Genomic DNA, 15,770 nt, shown 5'->3' with positions numbered 1-15,770 from the left:
GGCTCCTCACACTGGCCACGTTCCCACTTGGCTGAGGGGAGAGTGCAGGTCCTTCTCCCGGGGGATCCCCTTGGTTTGGGCCTAAACCGTGTTGCCAGCGTGGTCTGGTCATTTTGCATAGCCCCACTTTCTCATTCATGAGCTCCGTTTTTTCTGGCATTTTTGTGGCTGTTTCCTGATGAATTCTCAGAGCTCCTGGCCTTTCCACAGTCCTCGCAGGGTTTACCAAAGACGTGACAGCTGCTGTGAAGAGTGACCAGCTCCTTCATTCTCACCAGAATCCAGATTCTCTCTGTTTTTAAGCATTTTCACTAAGCTTGTTTCTTGATGTGTTTTTAACTAACCAAAGTTAGCTTTTTTTGGAAAGACTGAAATTCGGGCCATAAACTAATGATCCATCTTCCTGCCTCCCCCAAATACATTCATACCCTCATGTAACCTTTTAATATTTTCAAGAAAACAATGTCGATGTATGGGAGCAAGAACCACAAACCACGAGTCAGTTCACCCCCACATTAACAGCTCCTCTAGAGGATGTTAGGGTGCTGTCCTGGGTAGTGACATAAGGCCACGTTTGTAAAATTGATCTTTTAAAAAGTGAGAGTAAAATATTTTTTCAAAAACTCAAGAGGACTTATATTCCATGAAATTTTGCAACTAGACTTCAAGCACTCATGGCTGCTCACCTGGTGTGAGACCTAGTCAACGAGTAAAGGATACACCCATTCCAGTTTCAGCCTCTTGGTGGGGAGTTCAGCTTTTGCTTCCAAATTGTAAGCGTCCACTTGATCTTTGGGCATGTACATGGTAACAGGGCGTCCGCGAAGAAACATTTTCACATATCCTTCCTCTACAAAAAGAACAAAGATGTCAGTAAGAACCCCCAGCGCCCAGCGCACCTGAAAACAAATGTCATATTCTCTCTAGCATGTCACTGCAGAAGTGAAAACTTCACCCTATATCATTTCTAACCACTATCCCAGGGAAAAATAGCTGACATAGAAAATTAAATGGCTGGAAATAATTTTTTTTTAATATTCTGCTTACTTAGGTACGTGTGCGTCATGTATCTAATATGCACGAAATCCTAAGAGGCAGAAAGGACTAGATGCTGACAGCTATTGGGGCAACTTCAGGGTTCACACCTCTCTCTCTCCAGGAGGGGAAAGGAGCCACACCAACACGGCAACACAAGGACCCACCTAATTTCCTACTGAGTTCAATGTGTATCAGTCCCAATGTATCAATATTTAAGTTGGTTTGCTATATAAAGTATAAAAACAAGCCTTCATCTATCTTTCACATGGACAGATTCTTTCAAGTGTGACGCACACAGAATCAGCAGGAGGAGCGCATGCAAGGTGACTTGACAAGGGAAATGCTCCAGGAGATGCTGGAAAACAGAAGATCCACGAGAGGGAGACCAGGAGGCAGAACTTTCTAGAGTGAATATTTCTATTAAAATAACTTGATATTTTAAAAATTTATAGGGGTAAAGTGAAAACCTGGGGCAACCTCTGGTCCATAAACAAGCCAGCATGGGGTGTTCTGTCTAGATTTCCAGGACACAGCAGGAGCAGTGGAGGTGTTCCCTGAGCTTTTGATGAATTCAGCTCAGAGTCAGCGAGGCTCCACTGCACACAAGGGACCCAGGCTTAATGACATTTAAACCAGGCCATTGGAACCAGCACTGTCTGTCCATAACCCAACAGAAAACCATTCGCAGAGAGGAAACTGGTAAGGAACATCATGGAGTAATTACAGTACTGTGAGTGCCACAATTAGTTTCGTAAGTCTTATTCCTCAGGATTTTCAAACAATGCCACATGCAATATTATTCAAAAACGAAGAGGCCCTGATCTATGTTATTGTGTGCATGTGCTCTAGAGTCTAAAGGCATGCATGTGATGATCTCCACTCTGTGTGCTCAGCTTCTAAGTAAGAGCTTCAAACGTGCCCACCCTGCACAGGCTGAGCCTGCGCTCCACCAATCCTCCTGTTAGAATGCTCCTCACACCGGCTGGGCTGTGGCTCAGTGGTAGAGCACTTGCCTGGCATGCATAAGGCACTGGGTTCAATCCCCAGCACCACGTAAGAAAATTAAATAAATAAAATAAAGGTATTGTGTCCATCTACAACTAAAAATTAAAAAAAAAAAGAATGCTCCCCACGTGGCTGCTGCTGCCCTCCCTGTGCAGGGAGCTGCCCATCTGAGGTCATGCCATTCAAGGCTCTCTCATGGCCCCCGGGGTTGTCATCTATATTGCCACCAAACCCATCCTGGGCCAACCTGGATGTCACCTGGCACTTCCTCCATGCAGTCCTGTGCCTGCCATCTTGTGTGTGCGGTGCTGGGCATGGAGCCCAGGCCTGCCGCAGGCCAGGCCAGTGCTCTGCCACTGAGCCACATCTCAGCCCTCTGCCTGCCCTCTGACTTGCCGGACCAGGCAGGTCTAACAGCCCTACTGGGTGCCACCTTACCCAAGGTCCTGGCCACACTTCCCTGTCTGGCCACAAATCTGCTGCCTTATGCCCCATCCGCTGCTGAGCTCCTCTCGAGCCCGAGTCCCACCCAAACCTCAGCTCCCCACACTGAGTGGTGACCACGGGTGGGGGCTCTCAATGCCCAGCAGCCAACGCTAGTGGGAAGGGAAGCAGGGGTGATGGCATTAAAGTCAAGCAAAAAGTGACTCCGCTGGCTCTCTAGGCTGTGAATGTTCTGCCTGTGCACTCACAGGACACGGCTGACACAGGGCCATGAGAGCACGCGGTCCACCTATGTGAAGCCTACAGTGTGAGCTGTCGTCACATGCTGGCCCAGCACTGGTGGCCCAGGTGTGGCTATTTGTACAGTGGCCCAGATGTCCTACGTCTAAACCCAAAATGCAGCAAGGGAAAGCAATGCTTTTCTCAGGCTTGTTAGGATGACCACGTGCAATCACAACCTGGCAGGCACGAGTGGGCAGAGGCCAGCAGCAGTGCGGGGTCCGTGCCAAACAGTAGGACATCCAGGGCTGCCCTATAGCTCTCTTCAGGTTGATGGAGACTTTAAGAATTCCTATAATCAGCCAATAATCAGGCAAGATCCAAATCATAGCTGCTTATTAAAGGCCACCTGAGGAAATGCTCAGGGATGCTTTCACGAGAAATGAACGGGGTGTTTGCGTCGCAGAAGCGTTTTCATACAAGGAGGGTCTGCCTGTATGAAAGCGGTCTCTGGAGCCGGGGTAGCAGCCTTGCTCAGAGAGCTATGGGCTCGGAATGCTGCCTACCTTTGCAGTGCGTCACCCGGCGCTTCCCTTGTGATTTCGGAGACAGAGACTGAAGGGCTAGATAAAGAGACGTGGGTGCTGCAAGTGTGGCCGGCCTGCCTGCAGGGGCGCTGGCTAACTAGCTTGCAGGAGCTGCCCTGCCTCCCGCGGGCCATCGGGACATTTCGGGGGCTCTGACAAGGCGCTTGAGGTGTGGGCCTGAGAGTTTGGGCAGTCACCTTCTCAGTGAGTACCCTCCTGCTTCCTGAGAATGGAATGAGACTAGAGCTCGTGCTGAGGGACACAAAGCTGCCTTCTGGGTTTTAATTGAGAATTTGAGGGGGAAAAACTGGAAACATTAACATTACATGAACTTAACCAGTTACACACCTGAAAAATTTGTCTTGCATTTTAAATACACTTTAAAATAAGAATAAAATGCTAAAAGCCCCAGCATTTACCTTATTACAAAGTGTGCTTTAAAAAGACACATGGAAAGGTACACATGAACTATTAGTTTGCAGTTTAGGAAACCATAGGCAGAAAAAGTAAGGCTACTTTTAGACAAAGTTACAGAACTCAACGCACCAGAAACCTTCTCTGGGAGAGAATGCGCATGTGGACAGAAGCCCAGTTAGTAAGGGAAAATGAAAGGCCAGAAGTCTTTGCCCTAGAGGTTCTAATGCACATACGCGGTGGCACACCACTCCGAGCTCTTTCCTGGTGTGTCTTAGATGGGTTTTAGAGCGGGCAGGTGAGGGTCAGGCCCTGTGACTGCTGGATGATGATCCTGCTGTTCTCTGAGCCGCGTGACCCTACACCAGGCTGCCCGTTACCACTCGTCCCCAAATACCAGGACCGCCTGACCCCGAGACAGCTACTGCTTATCTGCCCCTTGGTCAAGATCCACATTACAGCCACTTATTAAGGCCGTCCAAGGGAGGGAGGGACACCCATACAAAAATTAAATCAGACTTACCTGCACTGAACACGGGCTCCCTGGGTTTGCTGTGGAAATAAACCAAAAACATCTTTTAAAAGGAGCCTGGGTGTTTGGTCTTATTCCCTGACCCACCCTCAGCCCACGCTGCAGGGGTGGACCTCGGGAAAGCCATGCAATGACGTGCGTTAATAAGAACAGCAAAACAGCGTGGTCACAAACGGAACACAGGTAACAAAATGTCCAAAACTAGGTACAAGACGTTGGAACCGTCTGTCACCAAGCTGTGCTACTCCTGAAAGGAGGGGAACATTCAAGGACAGCTCTATTGAATGTGTGAAATGGCTTCTCTTCTCCACGCTCTTCCGACGGACCTAAAGACCTTATTTAAAGTACAACTTCCTGATGAGAGACCTGTGGGTGTGCTCTTCTCCTGGGCAGATGATCCTTCTGAGGAAGACAGGAGGGAGGCCAGAAGCACGTCATGTGAGACGTGGGGGAACTGACCCCGGCCGCCCAGCTGACCCCACCCAGCAGGCTGAACCCACCTGTGTCTGCACCTGCGGACCAAGTCTCTCAGGGGCTGGAGGGGCGGGCCTCTGAAGGACCAACGTCACTTGCAGGGCTAGAGTTCCACCAGAAAACTTCCACTACAGACCCTCAGACACCACAGCAGTGGGGCCACTGCTCAGGCCCCGACAGGTCAGCCACTGGCAGGGACAGTACTACCTCCACTCCAGACAAGGTCGGGGTGCTGCTGTGGTCTCCATGGTGATGGTGTTGGGACTCTTTAAGGGACAGTGAGATCATGAGGGCACCACCCTCATGAATGGATTCTTGTCTTTCGAGAGCCTGGATTAGGTGTCCCAAAGTGAGCCAGGGCTCTCAGGACTGGGCCAGTTACCTCAAAAGAGGGCTATTACGAAGCAAGGTCACCCAGGGTCTGGGCCTCTTCTGTGCATGCTCCCACCATGGATGTGGCAGCTGTGTTAGGACCCTGCCAGATGTGACTGCCCCATCCTGAACTTTTCACAACCATGAGCCAAAATAAACCTCTTTTCTTTATAGAGTACTCGGCCTCTGGTGCTTATGGAAACCCCAAACTGAGGCAGATGCAGATGCTCAGGGAAGGCAACTATTCCTTTCCTCATGATGATCCCAAAGGTAGAAAGAGGCAGAAGCCACGAGCAGAGACATAAACAGCTGGGACATTTTCTAAAATGCAAAAACTCAACCATGGACCATGCTCATCTGAGAAAGAGAAGACCCATGGGGGAACTTGACCCCCCAAACAGGGAACCTGCAGACCCCTGGTTCTATGCTCCAAGAACAGGCGGAAGACTGCTCTCCCCATCTTCTCGCTCATTCTCTTTCTTGCAGTACTGGGATGGAACCCAGGGGTACTCCAACACTGAGCCGCACCCCCAGTCCTTTATTTTGAGATAGGGTCTAGCTGAGTTTCCTGGTCTGGCCTTGAACTTGTGACCCTTCTGCCTCAGCCTCCCAAGTAGCTGGGATGACAGGCGTGAGTCACTGTGCCTGGCCTTGAGAAATTCTTCTATTAAAAGTCATAAAAAGGTAAGGTGAATGTAAACAATGAAGATCAGTGAGAGCCGGGGGACTGAGGTGGCACCAAAGAGTTGCTTCCTCACATCTAAACTGATCACTTCTTGGTGCGGAATTTAGAAAATGTGCTACTGCTCTGCTTCATTATTTTAGAAAATTACTTTTTCTTAGAAAACGTGGACTCTTGGGGCTGGGATGTGGATCAAGCGGTAGTGTGCTCGCCTGGCATGCGCAGGGCGCTGTTAGATCCTCAGCAGCACATAAAAATAAAATAAAGATGTTGTGTCCACCGGAAACTGAAAAAAATAAATATTTTTTAAATTCTCTCTTTATCTCTCTTTAAAAAAAAAAAGCGAAAGATCAAGAAAGAAAAAGAAACCCTGTACTCACTTCAACCCCTTTCCCTGCCAACGCACCGGCACCTTCCCTAACAGGTGGGAGGAGGGCTGAGGGGAGGCCAGTTCACCTGCGCCCACGGGTGAAGGTCCTAAGAGCCACCCGAGAAATGACACAGGCTCTTCTGAGCACCTCCTCGGCCAGGCACCATGATAGGTGGTGACGATGGCCCACAGCTGAAGGTGCTGTGGCCCCATCAGAGCCCGTCAGCCAGAGCTGTGCCCTGAGCGCCTCCCTGAGCCCGGGGGGCAAGCACAGGTGTGGACTTGCTGAGAATGGGGCGATGGCCTCTCTAGGCGTGGTGTCATTTGTCTGATGACCCTATTCCTCAACGTGTACTAGGTGGAAAAGTGACGTGGGTGACATGGCAGCTCAGCTGGGGTGGGGCTCCCTGCCCTATCCTAGAGGGAACAGTGTCCTCCTCCTGCCCGGCCAGCACAGAGTGCATCGGCACTGCCCACAGGGAGGGCAGTAGGGCCCCCAGTGGCCAGCCTGGCCTCCTGGCTGCCCTGGCTCGGCGGCACCTCTGGAGTAGGCATCCTGCTTCGGCAGGAAGGGCGTGTCCAAGACAGAAGCAGCCCCTGGGACTCTCAGAGGTCCCCGCAGCTGGATGTCCCTGCAGCTGGATATGAGTGGTGGGGGGTGAAGACAGGACTCCGCAGCTGCCACCAACAGAGGCTGCATCCTGGGTGCCAGGAAGTGGCTGCTGCTGCCTCCCGTGAGGGCCGAGTGCCCACCTGGACTCTGGGTGGCTGTTTCCTTTTCTTCTGCAGTGTCCCAGGGAGGAAAGAGCAGGGGACAGCTTGCTAGGACCTGATGTGACAGACATCATGTCCCCATGGGGAGCTGCGCTCACACCAACATCCAGGGGACCAACTCACTCTATGTCCTGACAGGGCTTGGAGGCTGAGCCCGTGTCAGGCCTCAGACAGACCATGACCCAGGAAGGACCTCACAGCACCTGGCATGGGCCCTGGCAGGCTGGCAGGCGCCAGAAGCTGTCTGAGCAGAGAACCTCACTTCTGAGATGATTAATACAGTGTGGTCAGGAGGAGCCACTACCAAGTTCAGCATGCCACCGCCCTGCCACTCATCCACACCACTGGCTCTCCTTGGAAAGGGTTCCCTGTGAGGAGATAAAATCATCACGGGGAGTCACAGTACTCTACCATGTGAATAATGGCTCCACACGGCTTTTACTGGGCCAGGGTCTATCAGGCAGCACCTATTAAAAATGTTCAGAAGCCACTGGAAACTCTGATGGGGACCCAACTACTGCCTCACAGACACTGCCTATGAGAACCAATAGCTTGAGCCTCACTCAGCAGGGGAGCACAGATTTTGATGGGTGGGGGGTGCTGGGACAAGGTGCTTTCCCTCCATAAGCCTCGTCTCCTTCATCTACAAAATAGAAACTGGACCACTGTGTGGTGCAAGGACTGGCAGGATTAAATGAGAAGTGTAACACAGTGCCTCGCACTTCCTTATAAATTATACTACTTCCCTCTTCCTCCAATATCACTGACAACAACCTAACTGACTTTCTGGGCTCCTCACCTGATAGTCACAGAACTGAAACAACTTAAAGACTATTAGCTCTGATCACTTAAGAATATACCCAAAGGTAAATGACCTCACAGCCTGAAGGGTGAAGCCATCTTTTCAGGAAAAAGATGCTTACTTTATGTCACCTGATTTCCACCCAGAGGGAATGTTTCTGCAAGGTGGTGTTAAATTGCCTACCCATAGGTGGCGCTGCTGACCTGGTCTTGAATGGCTCTGGTCTTGAGCACTCAGCAGCCTCATCCACCCACCACACACTGGGTGCAGGTACTGTGCAAGGTGCCGGAGGCACAAGGCTAAGGAGCCACATGTCTCCTGCCCTCCCAGCCTGAGGGAGCCCAGGAGTTGTGTGGGAGTCAGGGTCAGAGACAAGTTAGCGGCAGAAGAGGGACCATGTGAAGGAAGGCTTCCTGGACAGGGGCACCCAGCACATTCAACCCCCCCCCCCAGGTCCCAGGCACACATGTCACTTGGCAGAGGTTATGCCCTGGCACCTACTGAGAGCTGGAAGGCATCTGTCTGAGAATAACGCCCTGTCCAAGCTCTCAGGATGCTTTCAGCTTGCTTGGGTAGCATTTCTTTAATTAGGACCATTCAATGGTGTTAGCTAGCTAGCCATCTGAATTTCTTTCTCAGGGAACTATGAGTTCAAACCCTTTACCCAGTTTTCTATTATGTTATCTTTTTCTTACTGGTTTGTGTTGGGTCTTCGGAAAATTTTTTTTAAAGAGAATATTTTAATATTTATTTTTTAGTTATTGGCAGACACAACATCTTTGTTTGTATGTGGTGCTGAGAATCGAACCCGGGCCGCACGCATGCCAGGCGAGCGCGCTACCGCTTGAGCCACATCCCCAGCCCGGGTCTTGGGAAAATTAAAGGAAATTGGCCCTTATCTGTCACTGTGTCATTAATTTTGCAGAGAGGATGAGTCCCTTCATGCTGCCCCTTTCTACTGCTGGCCCTGTCTCGCACCATGCTGTGCACACAGCCCGTGCTAAGTTAAGCAGTGCTGGGGAGCTGAATAAATAAGATGACACAAATTTCCAGTTTCTCATTGCTCTTTTTTTCAGGTTGGTTAAGGACAGACCCAGGAGTTGGGGAATTACAAAATGTCCCCAGGAAGAGACACTTCAGCTGTGTGTCACGACAATACAAATAGCAATTCAGTGTTCTGGGGTGGGGATGGCAGCCATGGAGGCCGCCTAACTGCCAATTGCAGGCAAGGCGTGCTGGGTTCTGCATATCTGGTTTTTTTTTTTTTTTTAATATTTATTTATTTTTTTTTAGTTCTCGGCGGACACAACATCTTTGTTGGTATGTGGTGCTGAGGATCGAACCCAGGCCGCACGCATGCCAGGCGAGCGCGCTACCGCTTGAGCCACATCCCCAGCCCTATATCTGGTCTTTTAAATCCTCACAACACTTGGGAGGTAGGCACTGTTTTTTACTGACACTGAGAAATTCCCAGAAGAAATCAAGTAATTTACCATCATACAACAAAAAGTGGCAGAACTGGAATCAAACTTGGTGGTGGCTATGAAGCAGCACGACTCTGACCTTCTTTGGCTATATTAATTGGGATAAACCATTCAGTGACATTTATTGAGTAACTACTCTGAGCTGCACATTTCCAGACATTGGACTGGTCTGACTGGATTAGGAAAACCTTTCTGGCACTTGGCTGTCCCATTAAGGTGCACTCGGCTGCATGTACGACGTCCAACTAAACCAATGCTGTAAGGTGCTCCTTGTGCTATTTTTATTTTTGTGTGAAATTATTTTCATATTAAAGTTTTTAGGGCTGTGGCTGTGGCTTGGTGATAGAGCACTCGTCTCACTTGTGTGAGGTGCTGCGTTTGATCCTCAGCACCACATAAAAATAAAGGAATTGTGTCCATCTACAACTAAAAATATTTTTTTAAAACGTTTTTAAACAAAAATAACAAATCACACTGTGTGAAAGTATGTCTGCTGAAAGAGGCATGTTCACAGAGCAACAAAACAGCATTGCAAAAGACATGCAGAAGAATGTTTATGTCGGAAGTGCCCACCGCCCGTACAGCACCCCAGCAACACAGGCTGGGTGGAACTGTGACAAGTCACAGCTCTGAGCTCCTTGAGCAGCCAGATCATAGGTAACTTTCATTGCTTTTTGTACATCTGGATGTTCTAAAGCAGGTTACTTGTGTAATAAATAAAGTAACTCAAAGAGAGAAAAAAATCTTGCTGGAAGCAAGTGAGAGCCGTGGAGAGGCGCGGATGTCAGAGCCCAAGGGCAGTGAGGAGACAGAATATGGAGGCCATGAACCCTGGGCTGAGGATTAGGATTTAGATTATAGCTCAGTGGCGCCACAGTTAAAGAAAAACAACTCTGAGCCCTCAGGAGCTCAAGGGAGCTGCCAGAGACGTGTCACGCATGCTGGGGCTTTAGGAGGGAGGGGCTCTGGGCAGTGGCTCCTGACCTCACAGTCTCGTAAGGCGGGAGGGCGCTGGGCACAGAGGGGCGCTGCACCTGGGGCAACACTGCTTGCTGGATGCTGTATTTGATATGTTCGTTCTAAAGATGGACAATGTGTGTGTTACGACCAAGTTTCCAGCAGAGGGGGAAACATCTCTTGTTCTAGGAATCAGCCCCTTACAGGCGTTAGATGGTGTCTTGCTAATGAAGGTGACTTATCTCCTTCCTCAGAAATTGCAAAGGGGGAACCAGAGTGCTAATTGAAACACTTGACTGATCTAGCAACAGGTAGCATAAACTGTGCTTCTAAATAAGTAGCTATTTTTCTATTTGATGGAAAATGCTTATTTTAAAATTTTTTAAAAGTCCCTCATTGGATTAGGACATTAACTACAAGTCTGCCATTGGAATGTTATTGCTGATTATCTCTTTAAATTTACTAAGTACTTCATGATGACATGAACCACTGCATAATTATTAATATTCATCTACTATCAATAATACATAAAGTAATAGATCACATTGCCCTACATTGCTTTTGTTTTTAATGAAAACTTTGTCAGTGCAATGATTAAATGTTCTTAAAATTTTGCAGCTTGCTATAAGCAAAATATTTTAAAATGGCAAGCATTCTAAAATGAAGGTTAGGAATCTACTATGTCACAAGAAAAACTGTCAAATCCAGTGACCAGTCCTAAAGATGAGGGATATAGCAACAAGAACACAAAAACTATCATAAAGAGTTTCTATGAAAACAAATACATTAATTACTTTAAAATAAATTATTGTGTTTTGGAAAAAGTGAATGTTTAGAACTTCAAAACCACTTATTTTCTGTTCCACAGTTCAAGTGATAACAATATACAGAACAGCTTTTGCTGTTATTATTATTGAGGAGAAATACACATGCTGATGTGGAATTATATTTTGAGTGAAGGGAATGTCTTCTGATTTGTACAGACGTGCCTATGTGCCATAGACAGCCTTGCTCACAGGAAGGAACACCGGACTTCTCAGGTAGCAATCTGCAGCTGTCCCACATCACAGCACTGCTGTGTGGGTGACGCACTCCTTCTCGGCTAGACCAAATCCGAGCTCGCCTGTGATATCAGCATATACTCACGTGCTTCCCAAAGAGCTTATAGGAGAGGAAGGGGCAGGACCTCCAGCCATGGCAGGCCGGGAGCCACCCTGGCCTGTGGATTCCCATGCTGTGCCACTTTGTCAGCAGCTGGGGGAATTATAGGGACACATCACACTTCACGTCCCCCCAACCATGGCTGGATGGTGTCAAAATCTGGGCTATACCACAGGACTGTGCTGCTTAGGCAAATGAGACCGCCGACCTGAGGTGTCACTTACACGAGGAAAGTCAAGTGGAGAATCGCCGACAGCCTCTCAATCACTGTCCTGTGCTCTGCATGAGTTTCTCTTTGTGACTCCGCCACAGCAATGGGGGCATCTATTGAGCACCACCCCCTGTGCCGGGTGCTTCCCAGGGGCTCACTCATTTGTAAGACTCAAGGGCATCAGTGTAGAATTCCCAGAGGACGAAACCCAGCTGCAGCAGTGAAGGCCGAGCCTGGCTCACAAAGCAGCCCTCCAGGCCTTCGCCTTCTGTCTTGCTGCCGACAGTAACCAACAGCTAGTCTTCTGAAACAGGAGGTGGCCACTGGAAGAGTGGACACAGGCGAGCTAGTGAGAGTGGAGGCCAGACTCTTGAGGCCACCTGTGAGTAGCTATGTTTGAGAAGGAATCCCGCGGGCTACTCGTCCTCTGCACCTGTCTAATACCCCCAGGCAGGCTTCCTCAGTGAGGTCAGAGCAGCCAGGCTTGGGGCTGCCCCTGGGGAATGGAGACAAGAATGAAGGAAAGGGGTCAGGCAGTGCCTGGACGTCCACCTTGACCTTTTGCTCCTGCTGCTCCCTAACTGCTTTTTTGCTGTGACTTCCTTGGGCCCCAGGCCCTGTCAGTACCAGCAGTCACCCCGGGGAAGATGCGACACTCTCTGGAAACCCTGCGGTTGTCGGAAACTGGACAGCTCACATTGTGCTGGCCTCCACCATCCCTAAGTTCTAGAGAGGAAAAGGATTTATTTTTAAATGGCCACTTTGAGTTGCCTGAACTATTTTAGGAAATGATTAGTAAACTTTTCCAGTCCCTCACTTCCAAATCAAAATTTCCTACTGTGGCATTTCTCAAAAATCCCTTTGTAAATATCTTCTGTGGAAATATTTACCCAGCACATTTACCAAAGCCATAGGATTTAAAAGATAAAACAGATCTGGAGTTTACACAATGCAGATTCTTTTTGGAAATTCTTAATAAAAATCAGATGGGCTGAAAAGTAGCCAAGTTTATATGAACGGCCAAGATCTAGACATTTCAGGTCATCTTCTAGGCTAACCCGGAACTCAAGCCTTCAGAGCCACTGCACCTCCCCCTGGCTCACTCTGCTGCCATTGTGACCACCTGGCCTTATTTCCAAAGTATTATCACCCAATTAGCATAATCTTCTGATAACAAGTACTAACAGAGCCCAAAGTGGTGGTGCAGGCCTATAATCCCAGCAACTCTGGGGGCCGAGGCAGGAGGATTGCAAATTCCAGGCCAGTCTTAGCAAATTATCAAGACCCTGTCTTAAAATATAAAAAGGCTGGGGATGTGGCTTGTTGGTAAGTGCCCCTGGATTCAATCCCCAGTTACTAGGGGAAAAAATTTTAAAAAGTACTGTCTAAATTAGAAGTCAGAACCTATGTCAATGGTTTCTGAAATTGTTAACTGACCTGCTGTAGATTGATAAGTGTCTATGTTTTTTTCTGAAAAAAATACCTTTTAGGAATGAAACTGAAAAAGAGTTTTGTGTCCTGAACAGGAATGAAGCACAGCGGATTTACAGACTTGGAACCTGTACAACCCGTGGTTGGAGTCGGCTGCATTATGACTAAGCCTTCTTACGTGAACATTTGAAAAGAAACATGTTTAGCCTCTGAAACTGAAATTCCTTCCTGAGCTTTGCTAAACAGAAGGGATAAAATCAAAGCACAATGTTTGAAAACTTAGAACAACACACGTGGGGCAGATACACACAGAAAAACTGACCTCATCTACATAATACATCCTTACATACAAAACAAGCTGTTAAAACGCCAAAAAGTAGCATGTATGAGTAGAACGTCACAGGTGTTGGTTATGATCCATTAAATACCAACCTCATAAAAAACCAAAGTTAGGAATAAAGGGAGGTGGAAACCAGGAAGGAAAGTGGTCCATATTCCTGGTGTCAACTCAATACTGAAAGCAGTCTCTGGCCAATTATCAAATCGTTAACTTTTGACCCATTCTATGTTAGAAAACGTTGCTGACAAGCTTAAAACATCCCATTAAGGTCAGTTTCAAGATGGCAGCAGGTGTTCTAGAGGAACAAGGCACTTCATCTGGGAACTCAGAACCGCCTCCTGGGCTCCCTGGTCGCTCTGCAAACTGCCCAGACCTGCACTGGGAGTCGGGAGGCGCAGGTGAGCTCCCTGGATGAGGACTTATGTGAACTCTGACTACAGCTGCCCTCAAATGGTGTGACCAGCACTCTGACCTTGCGCCTGAGAGTCCCCAGCTTGTCTGCACACAGGGATCTTTGATTTGTCCCTGGGGCCAGGGTTGTCAGATGGCCTGGCAGCGGCAGGGGTGCGCGGGAATCCTTACCTTTCGCTGTTCTTCTTGCCACTAGAGGAACTGCTGGTGGAGCCTGTGCGGTTCCGGCTGCCTTTGGAGTCCCCAGAGCTCTCCCGCCGGCCCCCAGGAGATACACGCTCAGAAGAGCTGGTCCGCTTGATGCTGCTGAGAGGGGGAAGTGGAGGACAATGACATCTCCCTACTGCGATCCTACTTCATTGCTGGGTATAAAAACACATACAGAGGCCGTCCACTTCCAGGTGGGTGGAGACAGAGCTGTGCTAGAATCCTACCTGCAGAGATCAAAGGCTTTCAGAGTGACACTTGATGCCACTTGGAATCATCGTCCTGCACAGTGCCTTATAACTGGGGTGGTCAGTTCGAGTCACAGAGGAATCAGAGCCATAAGATCTCCAACAAACCCTGGGGCTCACAGGCGTGGACCCGACCTTGAGGGTGCCTCCCTTGCCTGGCAGTGCCAGGCAGCCAGAGGTGATAACGCCCACGAGACATGGGCAATGTTTAGATGCATTTATGGTGGTCACCCCCTGGGAAGGGGATCACTACTGGAATCCAGGGGGTGGAGACCAGAAATGCTGCTAAATAACCTACCATGCCCGGGACAGCCCCACACAGAAAATTAGCCAGCCCAAAGGCCAACAGTGCGGATACTGGAGGGCGCTGGCCTAAAGGTACACCTGGGACAAACACAAATAGGACGCCACAGGTAATGACAGAAAATGCTTTGCCACGTGCAAAACGCCACCATCTAGAGTCACTGCCCATGTGAGCCCTCACGCTCATTCCTTATAACCAGAGGATGAGCGTGGTTGGAATCTGGGAAGGGGCACTGGGGAAGGAACTTTTGTAAAGATTGAAATTTCTGGGAAAGATCAAAGGAAGAACTTGAATGTGTTGTGATTACCCAGGCAGAAGGGCCTGCTGTAGAAAAGGAAACCCTGTTCCCAGGAGACCCACAGGCAGGCAGCACAGCTGGGCGCAGGGAGGACTGATAGAACATGCGACAGAGTGAGGGTTTGTGTCCTCCGAGTCTCCTGTGTTGGAACCCTGATGCCAGAGATATGGCACTTGGATATGGGGACTTTGGAAGATAATTAGGCCATGAGGGTGGAGACCTCATGATTGTAATTAGTGCCCCATAAAAGGGACCACAGAGAGCTCTCTCACTCTTTCCACTGCATGAGGACACAGTGTGCATCCCAGAAGAGGCCCTTCACCAGGACCTCACCATGCTGGCACCTGGTCTGGGACTTTGTGTCCTGAACCTGTTTATAAACCACTGTTGTTTATAAGCCACTTGGTCTGTGGTACTTTGTTATAGTACCCGGAACTCACCAAGAGCGTATAACTGCCTTGCAGGTGTCCCTAGAAACTTTTTACCTTCAACATAAGCCATTCTTGAGAGCTCACCTCATCTATTTTTGTATATTTTGCGGAGCCTCATAAAGAGGCTCAATACAGATTTGTTACAGGAAAGGATAAATAAATGGATAAGTGCATGCACGTGTCTTACTCTGACCCTGTCGCAGAAAGAGACTTGAGTTGCCCTGACGTCCCACCTGCTCTGAAGAGAGGAGGAGAAGAGGTGGTGAAGAGGTGCACACCTGCCCACCTGGCTGCTCCGGCTCACGTGGAGTGGAGGTGTGGGGGGTGCACACACAGGTCTGTGACTCCTGAGAAGGCCACTGAAGGGGGCCGCTGAGCCATGGACATGGAGGAAATCACCCACTGAGGCGGCAAGGAAGGGGACAGGAGAATGAGAAGGGCTCCCGGGGAACAGACTGAGAGCTGCCCCTGTGTCTGTCACAGGTGGCAGACGCCAGGAGAGCAGGCAGACAGCAGGAGCCCACACACCACGCAGAGGAGGGGGGCCCAAAGCAGCCCATCTCAGGAGCTGCAG

General features: G+C 49.2%; 1 protein-coding gene across 6 annotated transcripts in view; it reads right to left on the bottom strand.

The window, feature by feature from the left end:
* EML1 (EMAP like 1) overlaps positions 1–15,770 on the bottom strand; it is a 165,716-nt gene that overhangs the window by 31,949 nt on the left and 117,997 nt on the right. For 3 of the 6 annotated variants that reach the window (XM_081291993.1, XM_081291994.1, XM_081291991.1), the window contains exons 4-7: positions 13,880–14,014; positions 4,231–4,259; positions 3,273–3,329; positions 721–850 (exon numbers count right to left, since the gene is read on the bottom strand). In XM_081291993.1, the coding sequence (XP_081148119.1) occupies positions 721–850; positions 3,273–3,329; positions 4,231–4,259; positions 13,880–14,014 (351 nt within the window). The remainder of the gene's footprint in view (positions 1–720; positions 851–3,272; positions 3,330–4,230; positions 4,260–13,879; positions 14,015–15,770) is intronic. The other 3 variants (XM_081291992.1, XM_081291995.1, XM_081291996.1) reach the window with 3 other exon arrangements.

Source organism: Spermophilus citellus (assembly GCF_964194105.1).
Source record: "Spermophilus citellus genome assembly, chromosome: 4".
Classification (NCBI taxonomy): Eukaryota; Metazoa; Chordata; class Mammalia; order Rodentia; family Sciuridae; genus Spermophilus; species Spermophilus citellus.
Note: the sequence above shows the minus strand (reverse complement) of the source record. Positions and strands in the feature narration are given on the sequence as shown.